The sequence below is a fragment of the Bremia lactucae genome, assembly GCF_004359215.1.
Source record: "Bremia lactucae strain SF5 chromosome Unknown BlacSF5_NotPlaced_4_SHOA01000001.1_737238bp, whole genome shotgun sequence".
In the NCBI taxonomy this organism is placed as follows: domain Eukaryota; phylum Oomycota; class Peronosporomycetes; order Peronosporales; family Peronosporaceae; genus Bremia; species Bremia lactucae.
The window spans coordinates 4,020-14,953 of NW_027152016.1; the positions used below are offsets into that span (position 1 = coordinate 4,020).

Below are 10,934 nucleotides of genomic sequence, written 5' to 3' on the forward strand. Positions count from 1 at the left end.
GTAAGTGCATTAAGCCTGCACCGTCTAGCAGTGCGCCACTGAAGCCGCTACCGATTCCAACCAGCTGTTGGAAGTCAGTAAGTCTGGACTTCATGTTTCCCATGCCGCCCGATCATAAGGGTCGAGGGCTAGTCGTCTTTGTAGACAGACTGAGCAAGATGGTGCATTTAGCACCATGTAATACATCGATCACAGGCAAGGAGGCAGCTCTCTTGATCCTGGATCATGTTTACCGACTACACGGAATGCCCGAGTCCATAGTATCGGATCGGGATCCACGTTTTACGCCAGGTTTATGGCGACATGTGTTTGAGCTGCTAGGTATAAAGCTCCACATGTCGACCGCAGATCACCCCTAGATCGATGGCCAAAACGAACGTTCCAATCGGGTCGTGGCGGATGTATTCCGCACGATAGCGACTCCCTAAGAATGGATCAAGCAATTGCCCTTCTTGGAGCTCGCTATAAATAACAGTGTCCACGCCAGTATGGGTAAGACACCGTTTTATACAAACAGACTGCGTTATCCTCGGACGCCAGTCTCGTTTGTGCGCAGCCTGAGTCTTAGTGGAGGAGGGAACCCACTACGCTCGGTGCGAAAGAGGGACACAGTTTCGTCAATATGACGATGACCCGCGAGGGTAACATCTCAACGACAGAAATTTGCACTAGTGACCTCATAAGCGTCAAATATATTATAATTTTTTATGGAATTTTTTTCTGCAAAATCATCATAATTTTATTATTACATACGAAATTTTAACAAAATTAAATTTTAAAAATATATTTGAAATTACAAAAATTACAAAAATCTGTTTAAATATTGGTTTTAATAAGGCAAATATCGACCCTGCCGGGTCGGCAATGGTCAGTATGGAGTTACGGAAAGAAATGCATGTGCTCCCAAACAATGACGATGTTTCGTTATATGTACAACTTCGTCCTATACCCGACCTCTCGGTGTTGGCATTAGTGTATTAGATGCAAAAAGCTTGAGCGAAGCTCAACGCTTTGTGGATTAGTGATTAGCCACCACACAAAAAGTCCGTGACGCGATGACAAGCGCACAGGATAAGCAAATGGAATATTTTGACCGAAATGGTTGCAAAAATAGCTTTCGCTTTAGTGTTGGAGATAAACTACGTTTAAGTACTGCTACTTCACCTATTAATGCAATTTCTGTACGACAAACGCGTTAGTGTTGGAGATAAAGTACGTTAAAGTACTGCTACTTCACCTATAAATGCAATTTCTAAACGACAACGAAATTATTGCCGCGTTTCATCGGGCCGTTGACGGTGGTCGAAGAGGTTAAAGACCTAATTTATAGGCTCAATCTTTCCCCGTATAGAAATAAGCACCCCGTATTTTATGTGGGTCATCTGAAACGGTATGTTGATCCAGAAGAGATCACATAGCCACGTCCGTCTAAGGGGGCCGATGGTGACACCGAACGTGAATCGAGCTCGATCTGGTGAGGGAGACGGGGAGGGTGGAAATCTTTCAGCGGAATGACTCCTCTCACCACGATACGGACTTGGAGAGCGAGGGATGTCACGCGCGTAACGTCCCTCAGCATTAATTACCAAAAGGTCCAGCCGAAGTTTTATGCGTTCGAAACCCTGACGATCCTTCGCGCGGACTTCGTGAAGATCCGAAGTCAGTCGCGAGACTTGACTTTCGAGATCCCCGATCCGTCGTTCAGCAGCGCTCAGAGTCTGCAGCTAAACGGATGCGGGATAGGCTACCACGAGTAGGGGCGAAATCGCCGCTCTAATCGGGCGCAACCTCCACCGATGGATGCTGCTAAAAACCAACGCTTCCTTGTTGGAAGGTTGATTTTCTACCGCTTCCTTGTTGAAAGGTTGGTTGCCCACCTCATCGTGCAGCAGAAACATAACATCTTCGCCCAGTGGACTTTCGGAACCGGTCGACGCGCTGCGCATCGACGTACCGTGTCTGGTGTTTGACTATGAGAAGAAACACTAGTGTCGCTCTGCAAGTTCCGTATGGACTAGCAGGAGCGGCGTGATGAGAAGAAACAGGGGGTGGGGTACCGCCCATGATTTCTCTCACACGCAAGCGAGCGAAATTAAGTCGTTGCGACCGTTGATTTCGCCACATCAAATGTGGCTGAAAGCTGCGCAGGATTCCGCTTTAAATCGGTCGGTTGATTGATTGTCAAATGTGACATGTCAGCAAACCGTTCTGGGTCACGAAGTCGAATCCTGTGCGCGAAAGTTGCGGCAGGACACGAGACATGACGATATCATAAAGACGGTATATAATTTGCGATGCGAATAAACTAAATGCAAGAATAATGGCACCACCAACAAATTCCAGCTCGCTCTACGTAACGGGGTGAACTGTAATGGGCTAATATTGCCCTATGTTACACAGCACGACCAGGATCGGGGATAAACGACCAAGTGATTTCTACTGAGCTTTTCCCCAATTAAAGATGCCATAATATTTATGTGCATTAGAGTAGCGCGCTTTAGGAGCAACGCACTCGTTCCATTTGAACAAGGCCATTCGGATGAAGGTGGTATACCACCAGCCACATAGCTTGTCTTACGGACTGGAGACGTTATCGTGCCATCGGTGGAGCTTAAGGCTCAGAATCCTCTATGGTTGAACCATTATGGATAATATTGGTCTGAGCAGTAGACGTTGTGGTTTTACCCAACAGAGAATCAGCTGCGCCTTTATAGGTAGCGCTCTCATTAATGGTCGCCGCGCTAGCCAGCGCAGAGGACGAGACAGCAGATAGAAAACATTGATGTCTCCATATTTAGAGCAATGAGAGAAGTTTGGATCGGCAATAATGCGCCATCATCCTTCCTCATTAGCTCGTTGTACTCAATACTACTATGAGGTGATGACAGCGGTGTTGACTCATTTAAGTCAACAATGAGCGACACATCTACATCTCTCTGTGAAGCGGGTTGGATTTGTTAGTCCAGTTAGCGCGACAGCAGCAGTAGCTGTCGGCGTTGTAACTGTGGCACTGAGCGACGACGGCGAGTTAACGCGCGCGCACGCTCCGTGCGTGGTCGTGAGGGCGTCTTTGCATACAGCTTATTATATTTGCCCTTCTTAGGTGGCATGGTTCGCGTGTGAGTGCACGCAGGTCGCTAGAAGGACTAGAAAAATAAAAGAGCGGCGCGTAAAGCTGCTCTCTCTCCCTCGTTCCTTTTTCGACGAATTTGCATAATGTAAACTCGTTCTTAAAGGGGTGGTGGTAAAACGGGCTAAAGTTGCCCTATCTTACACAGTCCCCTAAATAACACATTATGTACTTAAGGGTATGGTCAATTGCTTGAGCGAAGTAATGAGACCCACCATTTGGGGGTTGTGGTTCACCTTGTGACCCACATTTGTGTAGTGATGCACCTAAGGGCATTCACATTTACGGGGATGACGGCCAGCGTCATCCAAGATACAAGGTATTAAAAGTAATACGCTCGCAATACATATAACTGCATATCTGCAGAGATGGCATTTATGATTGGTTAAAATATGTACAATATTCAATACGAATAAATATAAATCAGTCTGAAACTACTTCCTAGCTCACAAGTCGGCACGTTGAGCCGGATTATCGCTCTTGTGACGTCACTTTTTTCAAGGTTTCTAGTTCGTTAAGTGAGGTGGTTCTTTTTTAATTTATGCCATTGCCGGTTCGATAAATTTAATTATATTTTTTATATTATCAAATATAAACTTTTTAGAAGAAATTAATCTTTGAATAAGCCCACTAACTACCTCACTGTACGTGAGAAAAAAGTTAACCGCTACCCTCACTGTGTTCAAAAGTTTTGTGCTAGTACTGCGTGGTAGCTTTAAATAGCGCCCGCCAACAACTTATTTCTACGAACCCCGGAATCTCTTTAACTAGGATTCGTAAAGCTTTACAAGCTTGTACAAATCATTGAGTTGTTGAGCCTATTAGTTCTATAAAAGTGAGTGACTCGTGAGTCGATATGTCTTCCTCTGACTTAAGGTCCCGGGTAGCTCCGCTACAATTAACGGTATTCTTCACAACTATGGCTAACTGTAGCTGCCGCAAGACGGCCTTGAAATAGACATCAGCTAGAAGCTTCTGATCCTATTTAAACTCAACAAATGCATTAATTTTGAGTAATAGCTCGGGTTATAAACTCTTGCAGCGCCCGAATTGCTACTTTTATCACGTATAACGCTCATTGAGGCTCATAATGAGGTACTTCGAACCAAAACGACATTTACTCAGCGTCAAGTATTCACGACTTACGAAAACCATCAAACGAGCATTGGCAAATTATCCAATTCAGTAAAAAGCAAAAACGTATAATAAAAGACTTGCAGAATTAGAGTGCAAATCAAAAAAAGAATATTGTACTCGTGAAATGTGCAAAAGTATAGACAACAGTGAAAATCAGCAGTCGATCTCGCTATTTCGTGTAGTAAGGGTGGAAACCACTTGCCTGATCACGCGCGGCGTCCATAGCATCGATTCGGGAGGCCATGGTGATGCAGGCTCCACAAAAAATTATTTTGTGTCGAAGGAGCTTTCGATCTGGCGTGAGAAAGCTGATGGTTTTCACCTCTTTGCAGCTGAAGCATAACCCACCCAAGCACATCATGCACTTGCTCTTCGCGAGGCCCTTCACGCACCCACCCTGCAAAATGGAGCGACATGTCACACACGCATTTTTTTCACGCAGCACTGGAGCGACATCGTGAACCCGGAGCGCTGCTTGGCGCCTTCGCAGCATCCATGTTAGCTTTTTCATCAGCCCACACTCGACATAATTAGTAGCAGACAGGAGCGCGTTGGCGCAAATAGGTAGCACAATCGATTCCTTTAGGGCACCACCGGGTTCGACCTTGTCAAATGCAAAAGTGTCAATCACGTCCGGAGCGACTTGCCGAAAGAAACCCGTAATGTTGTGCTTGGCCCGAATTACATCTGGTAGCGGTTGGACCAGTGGCGATTCAATCGAGTGCAACATCTGGTACCCAACGCGCTCGCCATTTGCAAAATGCAAAATTCCCGATGCCTCCAGACACAAAAAATCACGGTTTCGAATTAGTTTTGTGTAGCTAAATGGCAAATCGATTTGTAGCCATTTCACGGTCACAGAGCGAAATGGATCGGTGGCAGTTGGCTGCACTAACGTGGCCAGTACTGCGCCGTCACTGTAGTCTCGTACATATGAGGCCTTAACTTGCATGATGTCATCGGTTGGGTTTAACGTGCCGTACAGGAGGTCATTTAGCTTGCCTTTAAAGGTGCCTACACTAAGTACAATAGGCTTAACGCCTCCGTCTTCGGACTCTTCACTGCCTAAGCGACAGCTTGTAGCACTCGACGTCTTAGTGCGCTTTGCATAGATGTGAAGATCGTCCTTTGATTTAATGTGCTTCCAGCGAGCCGGATTGACTTGTGAGTTGCTCATGACAAACTCTTCGTACTTACGAAATGTGTCGGTCACGAGGTCGTTCTCGATCTCGAGCAACATTCGTTGGTCCTTGAGCGTGAGTGGTAGTTTGTGATACGGACTCATGGTAAAACGGTCTTTAGGCATTATCTGTGCCTTAGTGGTTTTTTGCGTTGTGGTGGACAAGGCAGATCTTGCCCTGCCTTTCCTAGAGCTACAATGAGCGTTAAGCTTACTGGTTTCTATTGCTTGCAAGTGATCGTGATGGGACTAGCTTCATGTATGAGAAGGTCAATGGACAGGTCGATGGCGTACCTCAGCGGAATCGAACCTTTAAGCTATATTATCGTAATACCCTTTCAAGGCATGGAGAATTCGACCGGGCAGATGCATCGTTATTAGATGAGCCACCACGAGCACACTTGCGTCGTCTGTCATATGATGGCGCGAGTGCGACACGAGATTCAACAATAACATTACGGGAAACTTTTGCCCGACGTTTTTTACAAATCTGTAGGGGCTACAGATCTGGAGAGCATCTATTCCTGCGAGGTACCAGTCACGCGTCGCACAATCGGTCATTGGCTTTTTTTGCACTAATTACCGTCTAGAACCAAATCAGCTTATGCTCCTTTCGTTCCCTTTGCTGTCCGCTTCAATTAATACCGACCAGTTTCATTTATTGTTGATCTAGGGTCATCAAAAAGATGTTGCGAGGTCAAAAGATGCGCGTCTATCCACGTGTGCTTTGTCCCTCGTCTGCTGACATCGTTGCCAGTTAAATCCTCCCTTTTATGACCTTTATCGAAGTGAGTTAACTGCAGTAAATGTCGTTGTGGCTGTCAGCAATGGCTTCCTCGTGTTGCCTCACACAATCCAACTCATCGAGAATCCCACAACTCGCTAGCTTTTTTGGCGTGCGCTATGCTGGCGTGGCTCCTCGACACCAATGACCCGCTCAAGAAATTCGGCCTGCTGATGATTGGAATCATTATTGGCACAGCCGTTGCCTCTCAATGCCTACCAAGTGACCCTATTGACAAAAAGTTATTAAAGGAACGACTATATGTTCCGCCTGGAGCTCATGGTCCACGTCGGGTCCCGTTCTTACCGTCAGCAATTCCAGTCGTCGGGCACGCCGTGTTTATGGCGTACCACGCTCATCGCTTCTTAGACTGGATCTCAGAAACGTTCGTGTCCCGCCATGGCACTCCATTCACACTGCGTTTGCCATTTCAGCGCAACATGATCTTCACTGCCACTCCCGAGCACTACGAGCACGTGATGAAAATACAGTATGACAACTTTCTCAAGGGAGACCACATATATGATCTCCTCGTAGATTTGCTTGGCGACAGTATCTTGATCGTCGAAGGAAACGAGTGGAAGTTCCACCGCCGCGTGTTCGTCAATCTCTTTAGCTCGCGCGCCCTGCGGGAGCACATGGCACCTATCATTCAAAAACACGTTCGCGTGCTCATGCGCGTGCTAACAGCCACGAGTCAAACGCACAAAGCCATCGACATGTTTTCCACCTCGGGTCGATTTACATTCGATGCATTTGGCGAGATCGCGTTTGGTTTCGACATGAGCACGCTCACGCTGCAGCACGAACATCCGTTTGAACGCGCATTCGTGGACGCCCAGCATATTGTCGCAGCTCGAATCCTAGTGCCCACGTGGTACTGGAAGCTCAAACGCTGGCTCTACATCGGGACCGAAAAGCAGCTGCGACGCGCCCTTGCAACAGTCGACAAGTTTGTGATGGATATTATTGCCAAGACCATGGAGATGCGGTGCGAACTTAAGGATCAGGCGGTGCGTAGACAAGACATTGTGTCTCTGATTCTTGCAAACGAGACAGTCGATGGCAAACCCGTGGACCCTATTCTCGTTCGTAACGTCGTACTTATGGCGATGATCGCCGGCCGCGATACCGCGGCCGATGCGCTGGCGTGGCTCTTTCATTTGCTCACGCTGCACCCACGTGTCGAGGGGAAGCTTCGAGTCGAGGTGCTGAAAAAGATTCCCAAGCTAAAAACCGATGCAGATTATGTTCCCGATATGCAAGAAGTACAGGATCTGCCGTATTTGGAAGCTACGATTAACGAGGCGCTACGACTGTATTCACCCGTGGGCTTGGCGCAAAAACTCTGTGTTCGAGACACTGTCTTTCCAGACGGTACCTTTATTCCTAAAGGATCAAACATTGCGCTGGCGTACCACGCCATGGCTCGTATGCCACAAGTCTGGGGTGACAACGCAGCAACGTTTCTACCCGAGCGTTTTATCGATTGTCAAACAGGCGATATTCTTAAAGTACCGTCCAGCAAATTTAGTGTGTTTAACACGGGCCCACGAGTTTGTGTCGGACGCCACCTCGCTATGTTGGAGATGAAGATGGTAGTCGCGTGTGTGGTGAGTCGCTTACATCTAAAGGAACTGCCAGGCCAACACGTGGCGTGCTCAGTTGGACTCACAATTGGCATGAAGAACCCACTGATGATGCAGGTAGAGAAAGTGTCGCCAACAGATGCCGTTGCAATAGGAAAAGCCGCTTGATATTGTACCACGTGTCACTTGATTCTAATCCTTACATAACGTTCAAAATTTATATTTAATATCTCGAAGTGCACGAGTCGCATATTGCTTCCGTAAGCACCTCGTAAAAACGACCTACCACCAATACACATATCTTCTCTCGCTCTGTCACATGCAGGAGTTGGTGCTCGAAAACGCTTTTTATTTTAGTTGAATTTTATGAAACCACGCCTACCACCACTGCTTGCGAACGTGCTATCTTTAACGTTCCTCTCAAAGGTCGACGACGACATCGCTACACTGATATTTCTTTTATTGCATTGTAACTTGGGAGATCCAATAGATGGCGTCAACGAATGAATCCCTACTGTAGTCATACCTACGAAAATTCAAACAACAGACCGCTTTGTTCACGCAGCGCTACAAACCGCGCATTACTTGTAGCTCAGGCTGAAATTGCTTCAACAGACTATTTGCTGCAGAAGCACGAGCCCCCTGAAATCGCTTAAAGTACATTAATGATTTGGCGTTTTAACTCAATACAATATTTAACAACTGTAATGCCTAGTTCTCAATCAATGAATGTCACGATATTACTTTTTGTATGTTGCGTCTTATTAAATAAAGTTTGCCGCGTCAGCACTGTGGTTAGAAGCGGAAGTTGGACGAAGCATCGTGACTCAACTTAGTCTGTACACCGGTGTGATTATACTATCCTCGAGTGTCGCGCAAAGATAGCAGAAGGAGAATGTAGTATAAACGAGACTCATCTGTCACACATTTCCTGAATGAAGAGAGAATGGGTGATTTTTTTGGTGCGAGCTTCTTTGACGTATTAAGAAAAGAAATAAATTCCTTCACAGAACATTTAATGGAGGGCAATGCATCAGAGATTGCACTAGAGATGGGATAGAATGCGGATGGCCTTGCGAAAAATTTAGAGGAGAGCGGCGTAGCTCGATTTGTATTTGAGCTGGGAGAGACCATAAATGCTGTCATTGACGAAGTCGAAGGCGTAATCGATGAGATTGCTGATGTGGCCAGGAACTCAAAAAAATATTAATAAAGGCGTCGCTGAGTGCTCCGCCAATGAGATAGCTAACTTTGTCTCCTAGCACGAATTCATAGAATTCGTATCTCACGTCGGAGACGTTTTTGCATTACGTGGCATATTGCTCAACTCGGAGGTTGGTAGCGTTGCGAACATCATTCTGAGCGCAGCTCCCGAGAGCAAGGTAGCTTCAACTTTTGAAAAGTTGTTTTCCGAGAAATGTAAAATTTCAAACTTTTCGATGAGTTTTACGTGGCCGGTGTAACTAATGCGCTCGATGAAGATTGCACGTTGGGGGCTATGGCTTGACTTGGCGGCAAGATATCTAAACGAGCAAAGCGATATCCAGACGATATATTTCAAGATGAATCCCAAAATCTATAATGATCAGGATCAAGGTCTTGAAGTTTTTTCAGGTTGAAAAGAAAACAAGACCTGGCAATAGCTTTCTCAATCAAATGGTTGTTTTCCTCGAGAGCCAAAACTAGGCGTCTGTCGCGTTCAAATTACTTGCGCCGTAGACAGAAACTTCTACATCTGTCGTGGCGTCTGATTCACCAGTAAACCAGATCGTCTGCTGCCTCGGCTTCGACTTTCAAGCAACCAGCGTCGTGCTTGTTCCTGCCAGTCTGTAGCAGAGAGTTAACATGGCTCTACTGACTTATCGTTTTTGTATTTTCATCTTGTAGTAACATTTTTGCGTCATCGCAGAGAGGCAACTGCCTTATTGTCGTCTCTTCTGGTACCCTTCGCCATTTGTCGCGGTTCGAGTCCTAGGTGAGGGCGCGCTTCTTGGTTATATAGAATTAGCTATTCCAGTTTCAAAAATTATTCATTTTTAACAATTATGCTGTCAAAAAGAGAAAAACACTTTGAATTACATATATTTTTGCCAAATAGGTGGCAACTTTGCAATGCATCTAATCATTGCAGCTTCCAAAAAAATTGGAAGAATGTACAACCGCAAGGACTGAAATTGGTCAAGGGTACGATTAATAGGCTTTGCAAAGCACGCCGACTGCGCGCTGGACAACAGCACATGCACAATGTGTTTGTTCATTGTAGCAATTAAAAATCATGCCTGATTGTGACGGTGCATGTAACGGGGTGTATTGTTACATGAATTAACAATAAAAGATTGTTTATTAATATTATCCAAAAGGTAGATAATATTTGGAGGAAATTACTTTAAATAGTAATTTCCTGAATTCTTATCCATAAATAGGTATAGACCATTATGTCTATTTATTCCGCAGACTAATCAGCTGTAGAAGTAATCGAAGAGAGTTACGAGATAAGATAGATAAGAATTCATTTACATGTTTAGTATTAGTTTTTAGTTAAGACAACATTTACAAAGATAGACTAAGAGACACTTAACTATATTAATACAGTTTTCATTTTACACTCTTAAGCTAACTTGCCTTTAGAGAAGTCTTCCTCTATACGTACAGTGTACGTCACCTAACGAGAGGCACCACTCACATCTGAAGCAGTGTGAAGTGGACTTGTACTGAAACAGTACAAGTCGCAGTGCCCCGTTACACCTGGTAGCACTTTGTAGTCCGTCCAAGGACCACACTTCCCACATTTAACATGGACATGTTAGATGGTAGTGGGAATACGCATCACGTTTCCCCTGAAAGCTACTCCTTTCTAAGTGATATAGAAAGGAGTGCGGTTGAACGAATGAGTTCATCCGTAGGAAACGATGCAATCCTGGCATTACTGTCCAACTTAGACAGAGATGCCCTCCATTCAACCGTCGCCAAGTTCATACAACATGAACTTGACGAGATGAAGGAAAAAGTAGCCTTGCTGAATCAGCAAGGCTCTCAACAGGCGGAACTGTTGAGATTACAACAGGTACAGACCCCTGTACCTGGGATGACGCAAACGCGTCGTCCCGAAACTCT

The 10,934-nt window shown here is 45.6% G+C and overlaps 2 protein-coding genes across 2 annotated transcripts; one reads left to right on the plus strand and one right to left on the minus strand.

Annotated features, from left to right (window-relative positions):
• Positions 1-4,436: 4,436 nt before the first annotated feature.
• CCR75_005073 (uncharacterized protein) lies at positions 4,437-5,573 on the minus strand (the record flags this gene model as incomplete). Its single annotated transcript, XM_067963157.1, has 1 exon — positions 4,437-5,573. One exon carries the CDS (start codon positions 5,571-5,573, stop codon positions 4,437-4,439), a length of 1,137 nt encoding a protein of 378 aa, XP_067823778.1.
• Positions 5,574-6,350: 777 nt separating this feature from the next.
• On the plus strand, positions 6,351-7,988 carry CCR75_005074 (uncharacterized protein; the record flags this gene model as incomplete). The annotated part of the gene is made up of 1 exon (XM_067963158.1): positions 6,351-7,988. The coding sequence occupies one exon, from the start codon at positions 6,351-6,353 to the stop codon at positions 7,986-7,988; it is 1,638 nt and encodes a 545-aa protein (XP_067823774.1).
• Positions 7,989-10,934: the final 2,946 nt, after the last annotated feature.